General features: G+C 32.3%; 1 protein-coding gene across 1 annotated transcript in view; it reads left to right on the forward strand.

Annotated features, from left to right (window-relative positions):
• TMPRSS2 (transmembrane serine protease 2) overlaps nt 1–27,308 on the forward strand; it is a 123,684-nt gene that overhangs the window by 26,155 nt on the left and 70,221 nt on the right. The window contains exons 3-5 of the mRNA XM_003766371.4: nt 8,682–8,755; nt 16,566–16,785; nt 21,526–21,612. Of these exons, the coding sequence (XP_003766419.2) occupies nt 8,741–8,755; nt 16,566–16,785; nt 21,526–21,612 (322 nt within the window). The 5' untranslated portion in view covers nt 8,682–8,740. The remainder of the gene's footprint in view (nt 1–8,681; nt 8,756–16,565; nt 16,786–21,525; nt 21,613–27,308) is intronic.

Consider the following 27,308-nt stretch of genomic DNA (forward strand, 5'->3'; position numbering starts at 1 on the left):
AACACTGATTGTAGGCCTACTATGCATACATACATACATACATACATACATATATATGTATATATAGCACTAAGCCTAAGATGGGGAAAAAAAGATATGGTTATCCTAAGGAATTTTAAAAATTATTTGGGATTATATACTCTTATATTCATATATGTGGGAATATTCTATGGTCTCTGGTATTTGGAAAGGTATTGGGTTCTTCAGATACTCTACCTAAAGTCCTTCATTCAAATTCACTTGAATAAGTGTTTGTTAAATACCTTCTCTGTGACAGACACTGTGCTAGATAAAAGTTCAATATACTGAAAATTGTATTTTGAAATTTGTTTTCTCCTCTTTTGATAGTTTGTAGTATTAGTTACCTTTCTGTTTTTTTTTTTTTTTTCCTCATAAATTTAGAAATGGAAGGGACCTCAGAGGCCATATAATTTCACTTATGTTATGGACTAAGAAACTGAGGCTCAGTTGTGGAATTTGAACAAACATCCTCAGACCTTCCTTTCCCAGTAGTAGGCTTCACTTTTTTTAGTTACGTTTTTCTATTAAGAAGCTTGACTAAATAGCAAGAGGAGACTTTGAATATTATTTCATCATACCTTTTAAGAGTCCACTAAACCTGGAAAACTGCCAATGAGATCAAATTTTTATTTCCTGAAATTTCACCCAGAGACCCGGTGAGAAACCTTAGAGCTACAGGAAGTACATTTTCACTGAATAGGGCGGGTCAATTCTAGTAACAAATGATTAAAGAGTTGCAGAGGTTTTGCAACTAGTATTAACTCCAAAAATACCAGAGCTTACCCAGATTAAAAGCAAACAACTGTCTTTATTCACTGGGGGAAAAGAAATGTCACATGTCAGGGCCTTCTCTAGTGGGAGACATGAAAAGTGGGGCTGAACCTTGATTTATATCTTTGTTGCTATATAATGAATCAAACAGTGTAGTGAAACTCTAACAATAAGGCAAAAGCAACAGTGAAGCAAGATTGTCTAGGGAGACAAAGTAGCAGGGATTCATGTCTGTTGCTGCTTGCCTGAGCTTGGAGACCACCAAAGCGCAAAGGATTGTTGTTAGGCCAAGCTAATAGCATAGTTTCCTTGCTGGAGCTTAGCACTTAGCATCCTGAAAACAGGATGTCTAAAAAGAAAGAGGTAGTCTTGGATCCTGACAAGAGATATTAGATTAATGAGAACTAGTTGCTTGCTTCTTTGGCCTTGTAGGCCTGGCTTTAAAGCTATCAAGGTCAGGTTTCAGATTTGACATTGCCCATGAGTCACTGAATATTTAACAAAGGAATTTTACTTTTCTTTAACATAGCAAAAATATACTACAAGAGTACAGTGGCACTTAGTTTCTATACACACAGCCCTTCTCTATTTGGAAACATGTTTGATCAGTCTGTTTATCATACAGTCATCAAGGTAAAGTGATTTATCCACCAAATCTGAGAGGCACAGAGCCCAAATGCCTTGCGCTTTTTATTGGCCCTAGGCAGGGAAGCTTTGTCAGGGTTCCTGGGGGAGACAGCTTTAGCAGAGCAGCCATCAGGGTAACTGGGGATGTGGGGAGGAAGCTGTCAGGGTAAGGGGAACTAAGTCAGGAAATCGCTATTTTATTACATACCAATTCTTAGTGGCAAGAGTCTAATGACCTTCTCTGTGGGTAAATGCTGCTTTATCTTTATTTAATGTATCCTTTCTATATTAGATCTAAGTAAACTTCTTTTCTGTTTAACTGTTCAACAACATTATCTGTGCTTCATTTTATCTTAGTATTGAACCTGAACTAACTGCATGCCAATAAAACACCCTTTTATCTCTAATGCATCTATTCTCACAGATAGTAGTACTTTTTCATGTCACCTGATTCTTGATAGCAGTTAAATTTCATTAGTTAATACAGTTGCCAGGAGTGACATAACCAAATCCTAAAGCCATACCGGTGAGATTATACCCAGAATGCAAAATGTAATTTATCTCAAGGCAGTGTTTGACAATCTTGGGGTATCCCCCATGGCATAGGGAAGCATGGGATAGGGAAGGTTTGCATGTTCTAGTCTTACCAAGCTCATTTTCTTTCTTTTTCTTTTTCTGAGGCTATGGGGTTAAGCAACTTGCCCAGGATCACACAGCCAGGAAGTGTTAAGTGTCTGAGGTCAGATTTGAACTCAGGTCCTCTGACTTCAACGTTGGTGCTCTATCCACTACACCAACTAGTTGCCCCTAAGCTTATTTTCTTTAGAAATTACTTCTTTCATTGCAATTTCCCACTGTGCTTCTAGCTACAATGTGAATTCATCCAACTTCTTTAGGATAGCCAACAACAGTGAGGGAATGCTGAACCTAGTCCTTTGTTCATCTTCTTCAGCACTCATTAAGATACTCTGTGTCAGTGATAACCTTCTCTTTTTCCCATTAAAAAGACTATCTACCTATATAGGAAAAAAGCTTTGACATAGGATACCATGATCTCATATTTGACCATTCTCTCATCCCCATCCTCTATATTTATATCATTCTTCCTCCACTGCAGCCATGATGTAAGCTAAAATGCAGACTCTTCCCATTAATTTACTATGCCATATATGAGTGGATCTGACTCAGGCCAGTAATCTCTTTATTTTAGGTATGATATTGAAATGGAATGAGAAAATGTTTTGGAACATGTCAATAAAATTGCATGTTCTTTATCTCAGCAATAGTTATATATTATATAGTTATATATCTTGGAGATAAAAGAATTACAGAACCTATATATACTAAAACAAGGACAACTCTTTTTGGTGTAAAAATGAGCTGGAAACAAAATGAGTGTCAATTAATTGGGGAATGGCAGAATTAAGTTTTATGGGTGTAATGGAATATTACTGTTTTATAAAAAAAGATAAAGTAGGTAGAATCAGAGAAACATTGGAAAATTGTATTAACTGATATAAGATGAAATGTGTAGAACTAGGAGAACAATTTATGTAATGATTACACTATTGTAAAGGAAAACTACTTTCAAAGACAATTCTGATTTATATAGTGACCACTCATAAATCCAGAAGACTAACAATGAAGCATGCTTTTGGTAGAGAATTGATGGATCAGGACAGCTAGATGGCCCAGGGGATAGAGCACCAACATTGGAGTCAGGAGGATCTGTCATAAATCGAGAAGATTAACAATGAAGCATGCTCTTGGTAGAGAGTTGATGGTGTGACCCTAATTACCTCAAAAAGAAAAAAAAAGGGTAGTTGGTGGACTATGTATAGAAAAAAGACATATATTCTGAAACCACTGTGTGTACTGTTTCTCTTTATTATATTTATCCAAGGGAGCCATGGTGTTATCTACTGGAGCTAGAGAAGTGAAGTCAGAATTAAGAAAACTTGTCACACATAGGTTCTGTGACCCTGGTTATAGACTATTGGGATTCTGTAATTTTAATGTCTCAGACAATTTTCCAAGATGATCATTTTCAGAGCAAGTGATGGTCTGCTTTTAGTTAAGATAATGATCTCACTGAGGCAGCCAGGTGGCTCAACATATAGAATACTGGGCCTGGAGTCAGAAGGACCTCAGTTGAAACATAGCCTTACTACTGTGACACACACAGCTGTGTGTCCCTGAGCAGACACCCTCTCTTTGCCTTAATTGATTGGAGAAAGAAATCACTCCAGTATCTTTGCCAAGAAAATCTGGACAGTATTTTCATGCTATGATCTACTAAGTGATAAAGAGTTAAAGGTGAACTGAATGACTGAACAACAATAATTATATTGCCAGGAGGTGTCTATATCAGTGAGATAATAGGTCAGGTCTAAACTGTTTATTTGTTTCAAAGGATGACTTTTATTTTCTTGAAAAGCAAAGTTTTTTTTTTTTTTTTGTTTTGAGGGAGAGCAGGCACTGACTGTAGAGATACTGATGGAAGGAAAAGAAGTAAACAATGAAAAACATTAATAAAATATTAAACAAAAATGCTAAAAAAAAAGCTAAAGAATTTCAGAAGAGGATGAAGCAGGACCCTATTGATAATCAATTGACATACAATTTAATATGTAGTTTTTAAAAAGCTGCACATGAGAGACAGTTTCATATACCAGTCTCAGTTCTTTATATATATAGAATTTTCCAGATTTTTTCATGCTTTTCAAGATAATATAAAAAGAATTAAAAAAACTATTTGATAATTTAAAGAATGCCTTTATCATAGATAAATTTGTAGTAAATAAAATGGCTGGTGCCTATATGCTTAATTGCTTATTATGGCTTTAAAGCTGGATTGATTGGTTTTGTATAGGAATTTTTATCATAGTGAATGCTACATATTAATTAAAATGATAACAATTTACATTGATTGGAGTTGTGTAGCATATTTTGTATATATTATCTCATTAAAGTCTTATAATAACCCTGTATGGTAAATACTACAAATATTACCCCCATTTTATAGAGAAAGAAACTCAAGCTGGGCTAATTTAGGTGACCTGCTCCTTCACATATAGCTGCCTTTTCTTAGCTCCATAAGTTACAGCGAACTATATTTTTCCTTTAACTTCCCCTCAACCCCTTGCTGCCTGAATATAATTCTCCATCTATGTACCAGACTTCTCTCTCAAATCCTTGGGACAAACTATTCTCAATCCTAAAGGACTTGAAAAAGGACCCTTTGCTTTTACAGAAATAAGCCATCCTGATCATGCCCAGATACCTGCATTTTGCATTGAGCCTCAAAGGAGGAAGATTAGCTCTTCATTATTTCCCTGATCCCTACCTTCCAAAAGTATCTGGCTTCTTCATTTGGATATATAAATATCCTTTAGACTTTTTGTCTTAAAAAAGAAAAGCTTTCTATTTATTCATATTTTCTCAGTTATGTATCTATTAATTTTTTAACATTTTATTTTATTATCTTTTTTCATCCTTATCTTTTAAAATTTTGAATTCCAAACTCTCTACCTCTATCTTACCCCTTTCTACAGCAATATATCAATTATATAAATGAAATCATACAAGATATATTTCCATATTAGCTTTATTGGGGGAAAAAAAGTAAGAAAAACAAATTTTAAAAAAGTATACTCTAATTTTTCACTCAGAATTTATTAGTTCTCTTTCTGGAGATGAATAGCAATTTTTTTTTTTTTCATTATGAGTACTTTGGAATTGTCTTATATCTTAGGTTATTGTATTTTCAGAGTTGATCATCATTGCATTACTGTTACTTTGTACAATGATCACTCAGTTCTCATTTGACTTTGTATTAGTTCATATAGCTCTTGCAATGTTTTTTGAAACCTGTCCCCTGCCACATAATTTGTTATGACACAGTAGTACTCCATCACAATCATAAGCTTGTTCAGCCCTTTTGCAGTTGATGAGATTCCCTTTAATTTCCAGATCTTTGCCATAACAAAAGAAGCTGTTTTAAATATTTTTGTACATATGTCTTTGTCCTTTTTTCTTTCAACTCTTTGGGGGAGAGACCTAGTATTGGTATTGCACAAAGGACGTGTACATTTTATATAGCTCTTTGAACATGGTTCCAAATTGTTTTTCATAATGGTTGGATCAATTCACCACTTTACCTGCAGTTAACTTGTTCTCCCAGGCCCCATTTTCTCTAGCCTTTGTCATTTCTTTTTTTTTTTTAATTTTTTTATTTTATTTTTATTTATTTATTTTTCCTTTTTCCTTTCTTTTTTCTTTTTTTTTATTTAATAGCCTTTTTATTTACAGGATATATACATGGGTAACTTTACAGCATTAACAATTGCCAAACCTCTTGTTCCAATTTTCACCTCTTCCCCCCACCTCCCTAAATGGCAGGATGACCAGTAGATGTTAAATATATTAAAATATAACTTAGATACACAATAAGTATACAGGACCAAAACATTATGTTGCTGTACAAAAAGAATCAGACTCTGAATTATTGTACAATTAGCTTGTGAAGGAAATCAAAGATGCAGGTGTGCATAAATATAGGGATTGAGAATTCAATGTAATGGTTTTAGTCATCTCCCAGAGTTCTTTTTCTGGGTATAGCTAGTTCAGTTCATTACTGCTCCATTAGAAATGATTTGGTTGATCTCGTTGCTGAGGATGGCCTGATCCATCAGAACTGGTCATCATCTAGTATTGTTGTTGAAGTATATAATGATCTCCTGGTCCTGCTCATTTCACTCAGCATCAGTTCATGTAAGTCTCTCCAGGCCTTTCTGAAATTATCCTGTTGGTCATTTCTTACAGAACAGTAATATTCCATAATTTTCATATACCACAATTTATTCAGCCATTCTCCAACTGATGGACATCCATTCAGTTTCAGTTTCTAGCCACTACAAAAGGGCTGCCACAAAATTCGTGCACATACAGGTCCCTTTCTCTTCTTTATAATCTCTTTGGGATATAATCCCAGTAGTAACACTGCTGGATCAAAGGGTATGCACAGTTTGATAACTTTTTGAGCATAGTTCCAAACTACTCTCCAAAATGGTTGGATTCGTTCACAACTCCACCAACAATGCATCAATGTCCCAGTTTTCCCACATCCCCTCAACAATCATCATTATTTTTCCTGTCATCTTAGCCAATCTGACAGGTGTGTAGTGGTATCTTAGAGTTGTCTTAATTTGCATTTCTCTGATTAATAATGACTTGGACTTTGTCATTTCTGATAGATGCAAGGTGATTACTCAGAATTATTTTAATTAGTAGTTCTCAAATCAATAGTTATTCAGAGCATTTTCTTTTTCTTGAGGCAAATGGGGTTAAGTGACTTGGTCACATAACTAATAAATGTCTGAGAGTATATTTGAACTTGGGTCCTTCTGACTCCAGGATTAGTGTCCTGTCCACTGGTACCACCTCCCTGCCCCTAGAACATTATATATATATATGTAATATATAATATAATATTTATTCATTATTTAAATATATATTTAATATAATATTATATATAGTTTTAATTTCTTCTGAAAATTGCACATTTATATCTTACTACTCATCAACTAGAGAATTGCTCATATTTTTTAAAAAAATTGACTCAGCTTTATATTTAGTAAATATTTGAGAAATGAAACCATCAGAGAAACTTGCTGTAAAATTTTTTGATACTACAGAATTTTCTATATTTTAGCATAATGAATTTTCTCTGATTATCTCCTTTAATTAGGCTTCTTTTTACTTTTGTCTGAGATCATACCCTTGATTTTTTTCTAACTACAGCCAAAGCCTAATAAATTCTGCATCAGACCTTTGTGTTAACTCTGTATAGGTTGTGTGTGTGTGTGTGTGTGTGTTTGTGTGTTTGGTTTGGTTTCAAATGTGTGTTGTAAACAACATGGTGGTGGATTCTGGTTTTTTAATCTGCTGTTTCCAGTTTAGGGTGGCCTCATCCCATTAACATTTTTAATTTATCCTCTACTTCTCATCTCTTTCTTTTCCTATTCCAGGACTTTTTGTCAAATTTATGTTCAATTAGCATTTTTCTTTGAGTCTTTTGACAGGTTTTTTTTTTTTTTTTGATTGTTGTCTTCTTCTGAATTTATGTCTTGATTTTCCCTGACACCACAGAAGCTTTTTCCAAAACAATTTAAATTATTTTCTTCTTCTTTTCCCAAAGTATTTGACTTCACACTTTATATTCAAATTGAACTTTGCTCTCCTGTGGATGGAGAGTCACTGTCTTTTAAGCTTCAGGCATTTCCATGCTGCTGTTTTTGTAGTACTTAAGGGATTCTTCAAGTTTATCTTCCAAGTGGTATGATCCTAGGAAAAATGTGGTCCTAATTGTCGTCTTTACCCAGGAAGAGCCCTTGTCCACTGCAGCCACAGTGGTAGCATTCCTGTTTACTTTGAAACTGTGATCAGGGGCCCTGCATCCTTTTGACTCACCAGTAGCTCTCCTTTCTACCCTGGAATTGTGATTCAGAACTGTGTACAATAGAGTTGCCAATCAATGCCAGTTATACCCGTGACAGCAAAGGGTCTCCTGTAATCTCTTTCTGGCCTATTTTCTGACTCTCTTAGATCCGTCTCTGGTCTGAGAGTTCCTGAAGCTATTGCTTCTGTAGGTATGGAGTACAGACAGGCCTCCACTGTGGTGATAGAGACTTCTACTGACCTTTTAAGTTTTCTTAGGCTAAAAAAATATCTTACTTCAACTTTTTATTACCTCTTCAACATTTTACTTGAGGAATTATTTTAATGTTTGGAGAGTGATTAGTTATCTTAAAAAAAAAAAACTGTTTTTAGTTGTATAGGATTGTTTGAATCTCCAGAAATGGATAAACAAGACAGGTGTGGAAAGAAGCCTGATCTTGGAATGGGGAGAATTTGGTTGTAGTCACAAACTACGCAGTCAACTCGGTGTATGACCATAAGCAAGATGCTTTGGAGTTCAATTTCTTTATGTGATAGTTGATGATATTGGACATTTAAGATCTTTTCTGGCTCCAAAATTCTATGGGAGGAGATGAACTTCTGTTATTGGGGATAAGGGGGGGGGGGGCAGGAAAATGAAGAGGATTAATATCAGCTGCAATTGGCATTTTTTTCTTCTTCCCAATTTAAGTAAGTTAATGAAATGATTACAATTACCTTTGCAGATAATATTAGAAATAATCAGATAACTTTAGAAGAACAACTGTTACAAAATAATACATTCCTTTTATTTATTTTTCTAGGTCATTAGGAATTCTTCAAATACTTTAGATTACCTGATGCTGTTGCTGTTAAAACCAAAATGGCTTTAAATTCAGTAAGTTAATTATTATCTTTTAAACTATTTGTTCTTTAACTGCTTCTGTCAATTTCATTGGTAACACGGTCCATGGTTTTAAAATCTATTATTTGAACAATGAACAAAGATATATAAGTTTTCTAATTTTCCCAGTAATTTTCCATTTTAGAGGTGAGTCTAAGGACCAGCTTCAGAGTGACCTATTTTCTTAGACTTATGAAGTGATGATACCTAAAGGAATGATCTATGATACAATATCCTGGTATCCATTGTATACATTTCCATCATATTACCATTTTCTCTCTCTCTCTCTCTCTCTCTCTCTCTCTCTCTCTCTCTCTCTTTCTCTCTCTCTCTCTCTCTCTCTCTCTCTCTCTCTTTTTTTGCCATGCAGAGATTAGAGAAGGAAGATGAGGGGAAAAGAAGAAAAAGTAGAAAGCAGGATGGCGAAAAAAAGAATGGACATGAGAAATAGGAAAGGGTGTGTTTGTGTGTGTGTGTGAGATTTCACTTCATTTATGTATAAAAGAAAAAAGAAAACTAAGAAGCTGTTCCCTAGCCATTCGATTTCTTCCTTATTGAACTGGGAGATACTGGCTTTTATTTCCAAAATTTCCTCTTCTAGATATAGAATTACTGATCCCAACTCTCCAGTCTCTTCTCTTTACATACCTGGGAACAATAGTCTTTATAGATGTTTTTCTCTTTTAAATCTAGAAATATATCTTGCTGTTTAATAGGATGTGACCTCTTTCCATTTTTTTCCCCCAGTATATTTTAAATTTTAAATCATCTTATTTTTGATATCCCTATAGCTGTGTCAGTTTGATTTCTTTTTAATATGATTGAATTTCTTTTTTAATGATTTGATTTCTCAAATGGTTTCAATGTAGGTTTAAAAAATGTTTACAAGCTTTTAAAAAAAAATTGTCTTTGTTCTTTTTTGGGCCTACCATGACAACATTAAGATTAAGAATTATATATAGGGTTCCCTTTTTTTTTTTTTTTTTTTAAACCATTATACTCTTTGGATTGTAGAGACTATAGAGAGATATATTGATGAGGAAGTGGCAAAGTAGTTAATACTAGTCAGACAATATTTGCTTATTCATTTAATAGGAATGTTCCTTTGGAGGTAACAGTGTAAATACTGTTTTAATTATTAAGCTGCCATGGCATGTGGGCATGACCTTCTTTTTAGAGTGCATGATAAAAAAATGCATAATCATGACAGTTAAAATTTATATACAATTTTAAAATGCAAAACATTTTACTCATCTCATTTGATCTTCATAACAATTGTGTGAAATGGGTACTCTTAGGGTACTACAATGTTTTGTATATAATACCCCCATTTTGTATATAATATCATGATATTATATGTGATATTTGTTGAAAGTTTATAAAAGTTGCATGCAATTTAATTTTACTAATGAAATGATCATAGCTTGTGAATATTTGAATTTTAAAATGATAGGCATTAACAAAAATATAGAAGGTATGTAATAAAAATTCATAACTTATTTTTATGACATATATTTTTGTAAACATTTGAAAATATACTATGTGTAAAGCATTTTCATCCTGGTATATTAAATAATTTTTATGTATTTTGTTTTTGTCCAGTTTTCTCTATGTGTGTATGTGTACAGCTTTTTAGTCTTGATTGTTCATTGAGAGATATTTCTCTCTAATAGAAGTTAGACTTTTCTCATTCCCTACCACAAACACTAATATGAATAGTAAAATGTGAGAAAATGTCTTTTAAAAAGAAAATAGAAACAAGAAAACAAGAACACCTAAAATAAAGTAGTAGTGATAATGCAGATGAGAAAAAAAAAAGAAACAAATTTTCCTCTAAGATAATGTTTTAAATGATGTATTTTTGTTTTAAAAATTAAGGATGAATTAACATTGGTATAAGAAAGAATAAGATTTTCAAATTAAGTTAATTTATTCTCTGATGCTGTGTGCATTCAATGAAAAGGTGAGAAAAGGTAAGGATACTGGGAAATATATGAAAAAGGATGATTCAAGAGAAAGAAACAAGAGAACTTGAAGGTTCTATATCACTCAGAAAGAAGCTCCATAATATCATGAAGCTCTTAATTTAAAAATATTGTTAGGACATCACAGTAAAATTGACCATCTTTAAATAGGAAAAAAAATATGGAAGTGGAATTGTCCCTGGGTCAACTGTTTGAACAGTTATAGCATTTCCTCACTGGAACAGAACATGGAATTTATAATAAACATGAAAGCATCATAATGAGAAAAAAGAAATGGTGCAAAATCAGTATTTATTACAGAACTATGAAAATGTGCTTGAAAAATGGAAAAATTGGAATCAGGCAACAGAAGAAATAGCACCACTGACAATAATTTCATTGAGATGTTAAACCAATGCAAAATAATTGCTACAGTAAGTTGCAAATGCCTTAGGAATTATTTGACTCAGTTGCCAAATAGAAACCATGTAAAAGCAACAACAGGTTAGAGTGTATACTTGTATGTAAAGTCTTACCAAAAAAAAAAAAAAAAAAAAAAAGATTATCTGACTTAAACCAGAGAGAAGCATTGGAGGGTAAAACCAGTTTCTCTTTCTTCCTCCTGTAGCTCCTCCCCTCAAAAAAGCTAGTCAAGATATTTAAGGAAATTATCCCAAGGGTTTTCAAGGATAAAAACAGATTAAGGATTACAAAAAGAAGAAAAATGAAAAGCATCTGCAAAAATTATGTTAAACAACACAATTCAAAAAGAAACCCAACATACACATATACTTATTTGAAACCTACACATCATAATCCTTGAATTGTTTACTTCTACAGAGTAGAAATAGCACAAAAGAGAATAAAGAATGGAATAGTAGCAGAATTGAATCAAATATGTATAGAGGTCATCTCTGCTGTAGCTGATATTATTGTGCATTGACTGAATATAAATTAGGAAGAAGATTGAGTAAATAATTTGAAAGTAGGGGAAGATACTAAAGATATGGAGGAAAATCCGAGACATTATTGATACAAAAAAAGGTGACTGAGAAAATAACAACCTCTATGACTACTGCCCCAGCTATAATAACAAAAAATTATGAGGACCAGAATCTCTACACAAATTGAGAGTATCTTTAATGAAGCTATCACTTCATTGAAGCAATTTTTTTTAATTGCCCAGAAAATAAGAACAGGAAATTCAGAAAAATAAATCATAGGTAAGTAGAGCAACTTTGTAAATTACATTTTGAAATTATTATTTATTTTTAAAGTATCAAGATATATATAATAAATATCTGCAGTTTCACTATTGTTGTTTTTTTAAAATTAAACTGTATACAGAAATGCTAACTTTATTTTGTGCTTAAATTCACAATTTTGAGAAAAAAACATTAAATTATAGACAATTTGGTAATCTGCATTGATGGGGAAAGCATGTCGACATTGGAAGTTACCTTGACCAATGGAATCACAAATGCAGAGGCTTTTCCTCTAACACCCTGAAAGAAGAAAGAAAAGTTAAAACAAATGAAAAAAAGTTTACATAGGAAGTAATATTTCTGGGAGGGAATTAAATAAGAATGAAAAGAATTAAAATATTTCCCCCCTCAAATCAAGAAGAAATAATGAAGAAACTTGCTCAGGGTTTTGTAATTTAAAAAACTTTAAAAAATTCATTAAAATCCATTAATAAAATACTTATTCCTAAGTGTAGGAAATAGATTTATTAGAAATATAAGATAAAAAAATCATTGAAATATTCAAAGAAATAGAAAACAGAATCATGTGATAGTCTTCAATGATAGATTATCATGTATCAATCTCAGGATTACTAATCTAGGAAATTAAGCAAAAAGCAATCTGAACAGTATACCTCAAGAAATTATTAAAGAATTCCTCATATAAACAACAGAAAACAAATAGATTATTTCTTGGTTCCTTGACACATAATTTTATTCCACTTGTTATATAATTAGTAGTCAAGGAAGAATGTACACCTAGAGCCTGAAGACAGAAATTACTTATGAGGTAATTAATTAGGATTATGGTGGATTTTTCAAGGAAAATAAAGGCATGATTGATGGTTTATGACTATAAAACTTTCTACTCAGAAAACTTCAGTTTTCCTAAAGAATTAAAGGTGTATAAGTTTATAATATGATTAGAATTGCTTAAATTTCCCTCATATGACCAAAAGCACCCACCGATTGCTGCATTAAAATCTGGCTACCTTAAGTCTGTCCTCATCCCCAATTTATTCTCTATTCAGCCACTAGTGATTTTCCTAAAACACATTCTGATTACGGCAACCCTGGCCTCTAACACCTTTTCCTTTCAATAAACTCCAATGCTTCTTATTAACTCCAGAAGAAGATACAAAATGCTGTTTGGCATTTAAAATCTTTCATTTCCCAGCCCCTTCCTATCTTTCCAAACTTCTTACACTTTACTCCCCAACTCTTATTCTTTGGTCAAATGAAACTGGTCTATATGTTTCACAAAGATACTCCATCTCTCTGCTCCAGGCATTTTCTCTAGCTGTCCTCTATGCTTGGAATGTTCACCTCCTCCCTGACTACTGAGCTCCCTGGCTTCCTTTAAGTTTTGACTAAAATTATACCCTCTATAAGAAGACTTTTTTAACCCTTCTTAATTCTAGCATTTTCCCTTTTAAAATCATTTCCCATTCTGTATATTGATTGTTTTGTAAATATTTGTTTCATGTTGATTGTATTTATATTTATATATAATTATATTTAGAAAATAATGATTTATAATCATTATAGTTAGATTATAAACTCATTGAAGGCAGTAATTGTCTTTTGCTTCTATTTGTTTCCCCAGTGCTTAGCACAGTGCCTGGCACAGTATTGCCAGTATTCTTAATAAATGTTTATTGAGTTGAATTTTAACTGATATTGTAAATTATCATAACATGAGAGTATTAATTAAATAAGATCTAATACTTCTGGGAAATGTTTATGTTTGTAAATCTTATGTCTTAGAGGATGACAGGCAAAATGGGATAGAAGAAAGAAGGAAATTTCTTTTTTTTTTTTTCAAATAATGACAGCATTTTATTTTTCTTTTCTTTTTTTTTCTTTTAATTTAATAGCCTTTTATTTACAGGATATATGCATGGGTAACTTTACAGCATTAACAATTGCCAAACCTCTTGTTCCAATTTTTTACCTCTTACCCCCCCACCCTCCCCTAGATGGCAGGATGACCAGTAGATGTTAAATATATTAAAATATAAATTAGATACACAATAAGTATACATGACCAAAACGTTATTTTGCTGTACAACAAGAATCAGACTCTGAAGTATTGTACAATTAGCTTGTGAAGGAAATCAAAAATGCAGGTGTGCATAAATATAGGGATTGGGAATTCAATGTAATGGTTTTTAGTCATCTCCCAGAGTTCTTTTTCTGGGCATAGCTGGTTCAGTTCATTACTGCTCCATTGGAAATGATTCGGTTGATCTCGTTGCTGAGGATGGCCTGATCCATCAGAACTGGTCATCATCTAGTATTGTTGTTGAAGTATATAATGATCTCCTGGTCCTGCTCATTTCACTCAGCATCAGTTCGTGTAAGTTTCTCCAGACCTTTCTGAAATCATCCTGTTGGTCATTTCTTACAGAACAGTAATACTCCATAATAATCATATACCACAATTTATTCAGCCATTCTCCAACTGATGGACATCCATTCAGTTTCCAGTTTTTAGCCACTACAAAAAGGGCTGCCACAAACATTCGTGCACATACAGGTCCCTTTCCCTTGAAAGAAGGAAATTTCATGGTGCATTAAAAAGAATGCTGGATTTGAAGTGAAAGAACTGAGTTTCATTCTTGGCTTTTCTTACTATCTAATTATTCTTGGGCAAGTTACGGAAAAAGCTAGGATTCTATTTATTGGCATGTTGGCAAAGGAGAGTTCAGATGATGAGAGTCAATTGTATAATTGCTCTGATGGGTTATATAATTAATACTCCTTTTAAAAAAATAGAAAAAAGACAAAAGCCCAATTAGATATTAACAAACTGATTAAGCATTTATGCTTATTGATTGACTAACTATGAAGCATTGTTTCAAGTTCTGGGGATACTGGAAAACAAAAACAAAAAGCAAAAAAGTAGTCCCTCCTCACAGAAACTTACATTTTAATGAGACATCTTTCATTATATGTGAAAATCTCTCATTTATATACATAAGTACATACAAGACAAATTCAAAGCAAGATGGAAGATACCTTTAGAAGAGAAAGTATTGGTACTTGTTTGTTTTTGTCTTCTGAGATAATAGGGAGGATAAAATTACGGGACAGACATGTGGTGGCTTAATCCTGGGCCTGGATTCAGAAAAACCTGAATTCAAATTCAGCATTAGATACTCCCTAGCTGTGACCCTGAGCAAGTCATTTAACCTCTTCCTGACAAAAGGATCCACTGGAGGAGGAAAGCCAAACCACTTCAATATCTTTACCAAGAAAATCCCATGGACTTACATGGTTCATAGGATCACTGAATCAGATATGAATAGATGACAGAACAAGAGCAAATTTCAGGGAGATATGAAATGAGGAAGATTCTTGGAAAATTGGTTTTTTGGTTTTGTTTTTAGGTGCTGGGGATAAAAAGAAAAGGCAAATAAATAGTCTTAAAAAGAAGCTTACCCTTCCCTGGGGTATACAGCATGAATGCAGACAAGTAAATAAGGTAGTCTGAGGTAGTAGAGAATTCTATCAATGATAATTATTTCTTAAACTATTAATGGTTATTTAATTCTGTCTTCCTTCTTTCCCTTTTCTAATCCCTTCTTCACACTATGACCAAAATAGTATTTTTAAGGCAGATACTTTATTGCTCCCCTCTGTTTAAGAATTTCTTTAACCTAATTATCAAGGACCTTCACAATCTTGTTAAAAAGATATCTACTGGTTCCTTTCCCCCCTCATTTCATTATTTCAGCCAATAGATTATTATCTTGACAATTTATTTCCTAGCTCAACATCTTTACAAATCTAGCAGTACAATCCTATCTCATCTCTGTCTCCATAGCTTTTTTCAAGAATTGGTTTAGATAGATTCCACCTCATCATCTGTAAAGATTTTCTTAATTCCTCCTCCCTTCCCCTGCCCTGAATGTTATCTCCCTATTTGTCTAAAGTATTTATTTGAATCTCTTTTGACTCTGTAACTTTGTTTTATGCTTTTTCCTATATACATCTTGTATACCGATAATTAAGCAAATTCAGAACTGTCATTTTAAATCATTTTATCACTTGGTTCTTGTCCTTCTTCCTCTTTGTCCTCCCTTTCTTCCTCTTATTTCTCCTAGTATAGATTGGTATGTGGTATAATTCATATTCTTTTAAGAATTAGTTGGGACATGGAAAAATTATTTATCCAGAATCAAACCATTAGTATAAATCAAAAAAGGGACATGCAGATAGACTTTCCTATGTTCATTCCAACTGTATCCAGTATGCCAAGTGGTCTTTCTTATTTACCACTTAGTAGGTACTTAACAAATGTTAGAATGAATATCACTTCTTAAACATGGGAGATAAATGGCTTAATGCCTTCTTGTAAGTTTGGGGAAATCAAATCATTATCTGCTCATTTTCCTATTTCTTCTTAACTTTGATTACATTGATTTATTACCCTAATTAACATTAAAGATTCTGGTTAATTCAGTTTTACTATATAAAATGTATTTTGTTTTTTAGTTGTTGTTGTTGTTCTGTTAGAATTGAATGTGGTTTTTTTAATTGTGTAGGACAATTAAGGAATTTGCATTTTTTTCTCCCTTCTCAATTATTTAGGGGCCACCAGCATTTGGACCATACTATGAAAACCATGGTTATCAACTGGAAAACTATCCTCCAAGACATCTTGTGAATACTAATGCTTATGTACCTTACCCAGTTCCATATTGTGCTTCAGCAGTGCCACAATACATTCCAAGAGTTATTACTGATACTTCAACACCACCAGCTGTCCATTTACAACCAAAATCTTCATCTGGGATAGTGTTTACTTCAAGTATGATACATTTTACATTTTTTTTTTTTTACCTTAAATATATGTGCCATAGTCTTATTCTATTCATTAAACCTTCTCTTACTATTTCCCCCCAAAATAAATCTTTTATATAACTCACATGGTTTTTCTTGCTTCAAATTTTTGTTCATGCCATTTCTATTGAGTTTTCAAAACCTACCTACTCTGCAAGACCCAGATTAAATCTGATTCCCCTCCTCCTTAACCTCTCTCACAGTGACTTCCCTCAAAGCTAAACTTCATAGCATTTATTTTCTAATACTATCAAATATTATTTCATTCCTACTTATATTTTCTCAGATATGTATGTCTTATCTCTCATAGCATTGTTAGCCTAGAAAGCAAGGGCTATCTCTTACTTTTACTTGATATTTTCCTTTTTTCCCCTCTAACACAGTGTTATGTGTATATTAGCTCTATGAATATGACATTGATGAATTCAATTTCCTTGTGAAGACTAATTGATACTGAAAGAGTTTCCTTGGAGTCAGCATATCAAACTTTCTCTGTGGTAGATGGGATGGGTTTTTAAGAAAATGTGATTTCTAGACTAATTTTTTTCATTCATTTTCTCTTATTTGTACTTTAATTTTATTCTCTTTTTCTTCCTTCTTATTTTTTTCTGTTTCCTACAAAATTCTCCCTGAACTTCAAGTTCCCTTGTTTCTGCCTTCCACCTTAATTCTTATATATTCCTCACATCTATTCTGCTACCTCTTACTCTAATAGTGCTCTTTGAATTTTCTCTGTTGGTCTGGTAGGGTAATTGATTCTACATCCTTGAAAAGAATCCAGACTTTGCTATGGTTATCTTTTTTACCAAGGTGAATTAGTTAATTTGGCAAGAACATAGATATAATAGGAACATACGTTTGTTTTCCTACAGTTTTCCTACAGTTAGTTTTTTCCATTCATTGAATTGCTATATGTTATAAGAGGAAGGTACCTCCTCAATCACACCAATTCATTTTTATAGATAAAGAGTCAAAGATTCAAAAAACTGAACGGGTTTGTCTTATTTCATGTGGCTACTAAGTGGCTGAATCAGGATACATACCGAAGTTATCTGAGTTCAAGTCCATCTCTCCACTTAGATAGCAATATCTCTACCTAACCCTGGGCAATCTACAAAGAAAAACAATACCAAGTATGTACTGTGTAGGGAAGAGCTTTTTAAAAAAACCTATATCCACTCATAATGACTCATTATATAGGTTTATTAAATAGGCATACCAATCAAATATTTCTTGATAATAAATCATTATTTCATGATCCCCACATTCAATTACAGGAAGACACATGGGGTTGTGAACCTTATTTTAAGAAGCTGGAGTGTAGAGCACAAAATCATTAGAAGACAAAAATCATTGGAAGACTGATTCAGAACCACATAAGAAAGGACCTTTGACCACCTAGTTCAATTGAAACCTGAAGAATAATGAAGCCTAAATTTGTCTTCATAAATCTGCCATCATCACTCCTAATTCTACTCTCTAGGGCCAAAGAGAACAAATAGAATCCTTTTCCTATGTGATAGTCCTTTAAATACTAAAATGGACCTTTTACATGTTCCTTAAATATTCTTGACAAAATATTCCTCATTCTTTCAATCTCTTATTACAGTGTCAATTTGAGATCCTTCATCATTCTGGTTACTTTCCTCTAGATGCTTTCTAGTTTATCATTGCCCTTAAAATGTGGTGACCAGAATTGAATAAACTCTCCAAATATTGTCTGACAGACAATTGTCAGGGCAGAGACAACTATTTATTCTTTATTTGTGGAAATTCTGCCTTTCCTAAAATAGTCCAGGATTTCAGTAACTTTTGAAGTTGCCATCTAAGAATGCTGACACAAATTCAACCTTCTGCCCACTTTAAAATCACTAGCATTTTTTCTGATAAACCAATATCTAGCCATACTCCCTCATCTTGTAGTTTCAGTTGAATTTTGAAATTCACTTTATATTTATTTATACTAAATTGTATCATATTTGATCCAGCTCAACATTCTAGTCTTTTACCATCTGGTTATTGCTAGTGGTTTTGTGTTATGTACAAATTTGATAAATATATCATAAATGCCTTTATTCAAATCATTTATAAAAAATGTTAAGCAATACAGGGCATATATCCCAGGAAACACCTTCCTGGAGACCAAACATCTAACAACTGGTTTTAGAGATCCAACCAGTTTCAAATCCACGTAATTGTGAATGTGTTTTTTCTTTAAACTACATTTCCTTGTCTTTTGTCTTTTCTACAAATAAAGCATGACTTTTTTGAGTGCTGAAAATTATAGTAACACTTCTGTGTTGATTGTCAACATCATCATCTAGGTGTGTGTTCTTGAAAGCCCTTTTGCCAGAAATGTAACCTAGAGGATTAATTTTGCCTAAAGTTAACTTTTATCAAGAGAGGGTGAGAGATGATTTAGAAAAGGACTGATAGACTCTTCTCTTATATTTCATCCCCAACCTAACCACTTCCTCTTTTGTATTATTTTGGATAATAAGAATAAAAAAGGTTTTTATTCCTCCAAGTAAATGAAGGTACAAAAAATATTGGGTTGATTTTTGGTTATATTTTTTTACCTACAATAATAGTTGACAAAGATAACATTTTAAACTTTACAAAGTGCTTTATGTCATCAGGTCTTAATATCATCAAATCCTATCAGGTAAATACTATATAGGCATTATTCCTACTTTACAGATTAGGAAAGCTGACTGAGAAACTAAATGGATTGCCTATGGACACATAATTAGTGAGTGTTAAAGGTAGAATTTGAGCTACAATATCTCTTGATCTTCAGGCTAGATTTTTTTTTTTCATACTACTGCTTGGGTAAATGTGATCTTGGATGAATCATTTCACTTAAAAAATCTCATCTTAAATTTCCTCATTATAAAATCAGAAGTTTTTTGTGCAGTCCCTTTGAGCTTGAATTGTACTACTTCTGGTTATCTCTTGGTTTGTATTTCTACTTTTCTTTTAGTTTTGGGTAAAAATAATGTTCTTCCTTTAGTTCCAGAGCTGCTTCTGAAGTATTATAACTCTCTGAAGGCTATATTTTATCATTAAAACAGAGACAATATTTGTCTATCTGATTTACAGAATTATTGTAAATATAGTGCCTTGTATATTTAAGATACTCTTAAGAGTGAATCATGGTTATTACAATACAAGTGGGGTATTTATTGATTTTCCAAGATGAAGAAACATGATAGCTCACATTTTTTATTATAACAACTCAATGAGATTAATACTGTAATTATTATTATCCTTTTTCATATTAGGAAATGTTATTCAGAGAAATTAAATGATTTTGGCCAGAATGTCATAAATAATAGGAAATGGATCCCAGAATGCAAACCAAATCTTCAGAATCTGAAATCAGCCCCCTTTTAAAAAAATCATTTTGAGGCAATCTGGGTTAAGTGACCAGACCAGGTACATGTAGTTATCAAGTATCTGAGGCCACATTTGAACTCAAGTCTTCCTGACTTCAGGCTAGAAGCTCTATCCACTGACCCACCTCTCTGCCTATGTTCTCTCTCTCTCTGTGTCTCTTCCCCTTTTCTCTTTACTGCTTTATCTTTCTTTCCCTTTCCTTTCTACTCTTGATTCTTAGACCAAACTCTGAAATAAGAGTTACAGCAATATGGAATATTAGAACTAGAAGAGAAATTATATAGTGCAATTCCTTTATTTTTGTTGAATATGAAACTGATATGCAGAGAGATGACATTCGTTTAAAATAAAAATGATATCAACACAATACTCAGGGTTGAGAATATTACTTGAAATCTTAAATTGCTATATATTGTAAGCTTTTTATTATTATAGTATTTAGAACCTAAGTCAAAATTTCTGGTTCAATGTTCTTTCTGAACTGTTGCTTCTGTCAGTCGTTTCCCGAGTAAATATTGGTGAATTGATTTGCTTCTTTCTGTTTTGAGTTTGTTATCTTTGTTTGGTCTTTGTTGTATTCATTTAGTACTCAAATTTTCTAAAAATATGTGCAGTTTCTTCTTGCTTAATAATAGTTATCACTCTAGTATAGTAATATTTTTTCCTTAGAGTATTTATAATTTCATCCATTTTAGTTTTTAGGGGGTCTCGTTAATGTAACATATATAGTTATTTCTAAGAATTTAGTTTTGGTAACGCTGAACAAAATTTTTAGCTTAAGTATATCATATCTGTGGGTGAAATTTATATAATGAGAGGGTCTGGATGGATTGAGATCTGTAACTAGATATATTATAACCATAATGATGAAATCCCGGATCTGTGAAGTGGTAAACTCTTTGTTTCTTGCTCTTCATACAAATAAAGCATGAACTATACTGATGATATGTATGGGCACATGTGAAAGTGTGAATCCATGGAAAAAACTTTTTTGAATTCTTTTTTTTTTTTTTTTGAGGCAATTGGGGTTAAGTGACTTATCCAGGGTCACACAGCTAGAATGTGGTAAGTGAGACTGAATTTGGACTCAAGTCCTTTTGACTTCAGTGCTGGTGCTCTATCCACTGTGCCATCTAGCTGTCCCCAACTTGTTTGAATTCTTAAGACAGATTTTAATAAAAATAAGAAATTAAGTTTTTATAGGTCAGTATATTTTAAATAATTTATTAAATAAGTTACAATATGTAGGGAGCTGAGTATGTGGTAGTCTGATTTTGTTTTACACTTTCCTTTCCCCACCTTATTCTAGAGGCCAAGAAAATAATATGTGTTGCCATTAGCATTGGAATAATACTTATTGGTGCTGTGATTGCAACTATCTTTCTTTGGAAGTTTGGTAAGTGTATTTTCTCTAATTTTTACAATGAAAATTAGTATTTCTAAAGTATTATATTAGCATTTAATAGGAAATGGCTGAACAAATTGTAGTAAATAAAGGTATTTGACTATTATTGTTTCTTTAGTAATAATATATGAATAAATACTGCTGAGTTGCCTGAGACAGCTTGCTAAGACTAAAGGTTGTAAAAACAAATGGAGATTTACATTAGTAGAGGAAGTTCACATTTATGATTCCTATATTGATATAATCATAAGTCTGGACTCTCCCAAAAGTTGTTGTAAAAATTTTCAATAAAAATGTGGAATGTTGTAGAAATATAAAAATTGTGTGAAGTGGTATAGAATAAAGAAAATAACACCCAAAGAATTACAATAGGTATGCAACTTAGTACTGTAATAAATATCAAACAGCAACAAAATTCATGTCATACACAATAAACAACATTGATACTAAATGTAAGAGAAAGAAATGAAATGAAAATAATTTCTATTTAATTTGGAATTATCTACTTTTAAGATAAAAATTAAGAAATATAGCAATAAGTAGAAATAGTTCTTTTTACTTGTACCTTCAGTAACTTGATTAAACTTTAACACTGGAAATAATAAAATAAGATTTAAAAAACAATATTCAGGAGGTAGTAATAGGATATTTTAAATATACTTGTATAATTATTAAGTAAATTAATTGCATATACTTTTTCTTTAACAATAGTCAACTTAAAAAATATAAAATTGAATCAGTAAAAATCACTTTTATTTGACTTTACTCACCTCTTTTTCATGAATGTTTATGTATTGGTTTTTATTTAAATATATAATTACTTTTCTGTGAACATGATTTAACCTGGCAGAATATAAGATTCTTTAGCCAGAGAACTGTCTCACTTAGGTGTTTGTCTTCCTAACACTTAAAATAGTACTTGGCACATGGTAGGCACATAAATGTTTGTTGATTGATTACACATTTTAGTTAATTTATTGCAACATTTTGGGGGACATGATTTGTATGAAAACAAAATTTATCAAGTAAGGAAAAAATTAGGTAAATAAAATTATTTTTCCTTCTCCCTTTTATATTATTAGAAAAACAATTGGCTATAACAAATCCAGACTTTTTTCCCCTTACCATAAAGTAGAAAATCATCAATAAACATGCAAATTTCCATGTAAAAAGGCTATAAAAGGCAGATTCTTCATGAAACTGCAAGTCTACTACAAATAGTTTATTCCTTTAAATTTATACCAAATTATATATAGTGATATAATATGGAGGAACAGCTGAACATATGGAACACTATTGTACAATAAGAAATGACCAAAGGGATGGAATCAAAGAAATATAGGAAAAGTTATATAAAATTATGTCAAGTAGGATGAGTCTAACTGGGAGAAGTATTTATACAATAGCAACAACACTGTAAATTTAAACAACTTTAAGGATTTAATAGAGCACTGATCAATACAATAAATATCAAACCCTAACTCAAAAAAACTAATGATATATATATATGTGTGTGTGTGTGTGTGTGTATGTATATATGTATATATGTGTATATATATATATATATATATATATATATATATATGTAAATTTCAAGAAATGGCCATTACAACACAAGTTTGTTATGCTTAAGATATTCCTGGTACAAGTAAGGGCTTTTGTAAAGAGGTGAAGAGTTTGGGGAGAAAGTGGGAAAGTAGTGATAGTATTAAAAGTATTAAAAGCAGCTATTTATAATATAATCACTAATTGTAGTCCTTTTTTTTTTCAATAAAAAGTGCTGATATAAATATATTTGTACATATAAGTTCTTTTCTCTCTCTCCCCACTCATGCTCTCCCTCCTCAATGTGTGTGTGTGTGTGTGTGTGTGTGTGTGTATTTATGTTTATGTGTGTGCATACTTGTGGTGATGAGATAGGTAGCACAAAGGATGAATGATGTAGTTTTTTTTCTTATAATTCAAAATTTCTTTCCAGGATAGTTGGACCAATTCACAGTCTCATCAACAATATACTTGCTAATACACCTGTTTTCCAACAGCCCTTGCAACATTTTGTCATTTCTTTTGTCATCTTTGCAATGTGATTATATTGTTTTGTTTTTTTAATTTTATTATAGTAACTTTTTATTGACAGGATCCATGCCAGGGTAATTTTTTTGATTTCCTTACTCACTTCTTTCCGATTTTTCCCCCCCACCCCCTTGAAACAGTCCTATAATTTAATATTCCTAGTATTCCTCATACAATGTATGTGTGCAATCCAAACAGTTTTCTTGTTCAAAGGGAAATTGGATTCAGAAGGTAGAAAAACCCAGGAAGAAAAACAAAAATGCAAACAGTTTACATTCATTTCCCAGTGTTTTTTCTTTGGGGTGTGCTTCTTCTGTCCATCATTGATCAATTGAAACTGAATCGGGTCTCTTTGTCCAAAGAAATCCACTTCCATCCAAATTACATCTTCATACAGTATCATTGTTGACTTATAAAAATGATCTCTTGGTTCTGCTCATTTCCATTAGCATCGGTTTTAATGTAATTCTCTCAAGCTTCTCTGTATTCATCTTGCTGGTCATTTCTTACAGAACAATAATATTCCATAACATTCATATACCACAATTTACCCAACCATTCTCCAATTGATGGGCATCCCCAGTTTCAACTTCTAGCCACTACAAACAGGGCTGCCACAAACATTTTGGCACATACTAGTCCCTTTCCCTTCTTTAAGTATCTCCTTGGGGTATAAAGCCCAGTAGAAACACTGGGATCAAAGGGTATGCCTTGATAACTTTTTGGGCTTTCAGATTCTCTCCAGAATGGTTGGATTGTTCACAGCTCTAAACAATTATCAGTTCCCAGTTTTTCCCACATCCCTTATTTATTTTTTTTTCCTGTCATCTTAGTCAATCGACGGGTGTGGTGGTATCTCAGGTTGTTTAATTTTGCATTTCTCCTAATTAATTGATTTGGAACATCTTTCATATGGTGACAATGATTTTCAATTTCATCATCTGAAAATTGTCTGTTCATATCTTTTGACCATTTATCAATTGGAGAATGGCTTGGTTTCATAAATTAGGAGTCATCTCTATATATTTTGGAAATGAGGCCTTTATCAGGAAAACCTTTAACTGTGAAGATGTTTTCCCAGTTTGTTGCTTCCCTTCCAAATCTTGTTGACATTAGTTTTGTTTATAAGAAGCTTTTTTTTGATGTAATCAAAATTTTTCTATTTTGTGATCAATAATGGTCTCCTAGTTCATCTTTGGTCCAAAATTTCTTCCCTCTTCCACAAGTCTGAGAATAAACTATCCTATGTTCCTCCAAATTTGTTTATAATCTCGTTCTTTATGTCCAAATCATGGACCCATTTTGATCTTATCTTGGTAATACGGTTGTTAAGTGTGGGTCCATGTCAAGTTCTCCATACTAATTTTTCAGTTATCCCAACAGTTTTTGTCAAATAATAAGGTTCTTATCCCAAAGTGAGGATCTTTGGGTTTTGTCAAACCACTAAAATTCTATAATTGATATATATATATATATATATATATATTCTTATTGAACCTAACCTGTTTCCAGTGATCAACAATCTATTTCTTAGCCAATACCAAAATGGTTTTGGTGACTGCTGCCTTTTATAATATAATTTTAAGATCCAAGGTACAGCTAGGACCTTTTTTTTTTTCATTAATTCTTTTTTTGAGAATTCTTGACCTTTTATTATTCCATTGAATTTTTTTTTTTATTTTTTCTAGATCATTAAAATATTTTCTTGGAAGTCCGATTGGTACAGTACTAAATAAATAGTTAATTTAGGGAGATTGTCATCTTTATTATATTCCTCCAACCTATCAGGGCATATATTTTTCCAAATTTAATCTGACTTTTTTGTGTGGAACGTTTTTTGAATTTAACTCATATAATTTCCTGACTTTTTGGTAGATGGATTCCCCAAATATTTTATGCCTTGACAGTTATTCTGAATGGAATTTCTCCTTTGTATCTCTTGCTGTTGGATTTTTGTTGGTGATGTATAGAAATGCTGAGGGATTTTGAGGTTTATTTTTATAACCTGCAACTTTGCTAAAAGTTATGGATTATTTCTAATAGCTTTTTCCATTAGAATCTCCCTGGGTTCTCGTTACCATCATATCATCTGCAAAGTGATAGTTTGGTTTCCTCACCCTGTTCTGATTCCTTTAATCTCTTTCTCGACTCTTTATTGCCGGGCTAGTGTTTTCTAATTGTATTGAATAATAATGGTGACGGTGGGCAACCTTCCACTCAGATTTTACTGGGGAAAGATTCTGGTTTTTCGCCATTGCATATGATGCTTACTGATAGTTTTAAATATATGCTCCTGACTGTTTTAAGAAAATGTCCATTTATTCCCTATACTCTCAAGTGTTTTTATTAGGAATGGATGTTGGATTTTTATCAATGCTTTTCTGCATCTATTAAGGATGATCATATGGTTTTGTTAGTTTTTTTATTAGTAATTATGCTAATAGTTTTCCTAATTTGAACCAACCCTCATTTCCTGGTATAAATCCTACTTGATCATAGTGTAATTATCCTGGGGATGATTTTTCTGTAATCTTTTGCCCAATATTTTTATTTAAGATTTTAGCATCGATATTCTTGGAGAGATTGGTCTATAATTTTCTTTCTCTGTTTTTCAACCTACCTGGGTTTTAAATATCAGTACCATGTCTGTGTTCGTAAAAGGGTTTGGTGGACTCCTTCAATCCCTATTTTTTCAAATAGTTTATATAGCATTAAGGGGTTAATTTGGCCTTTAAGGTGGAGAATTCACATTAAATCCATCTGGGCCTGGGGGATTTTTTCTTAGGGAGTTTGGTTAATAGCTTGTTCTATTTCTTTTTTCTAAGAGGACTGTTTAGGATATTTACTTCTTCCTCTGTTAATCTGGGCAAGCTATATTTTTTGAAGGTATTCTTCCATTCATTTAAGTTGTCGAATTTTTGCCATAAAGTTGGGCAAAGTAATTTCCTAATTATTGCTTAATTTCCTCTTCATTAGTGGCAGTTCTCCCTTTTCATTTTTAAGACTAACAATTTGATTTTTCCTCTTTCCTTTTTTTAATCAGATTTACTAAGGGTTTTTGTCTATTTTGTTGGTTTTCAAGAACAACTCTTAGTTTTTTAATTAATTCAATGGTTTTTTACTTTCAATTTTATTGATCTCTCCTTTTTATTTTTAAATTTCCAAGTTTAGTGTTTGACTGGGGGTTTTTAATTTGTTTCCTTTTCTAGCATTTTTGGATTGCCCCAATTCGTTGACCTTCTCTTTCTCTTTTTTATGCAAAGTAAGCCTCTAGGGAATGAAATTTCCCCTTAATTACTGCTTTTGGCTGTTCCCACACATTTTGATATGATGTCTCATTATTTCATTTTCTTGGGGGTAAAGTTATTAATTATTCTATGATTTGCTCTTCACCCAATCATTCTTTAAGTAAGTTATTTGGTTTCAATTCTTTTTTGGTCTACTTTCCCTGGCTTTTTTGTTGATTAATTTTTATTGCATCGTGGTCTAAAAGGATGCATTCACTATTTCTTCCTTACTGCATTTTGAGTTTGGGGTTTTATGTCCTAATATATGGTTCTATTTTTGTATAGGTTCCATGAACTGCTGAAAAGAAAGTATACTCCTTACTGTCT

This window comes from Sarcophilus harrisii, chromosome 3 (genome assembly GCF_902635505.1).
Source record: "Sarcophilus harrisii chromosome 3, mSarHar1.11, whole genome shotgun sequence".
NCBI lineage: Eukaryota > Metazoa > Chordata > Mammalia > Dasyuromorphia > Dasyuridae > Sarcophilus > Sarcophilus harrisii.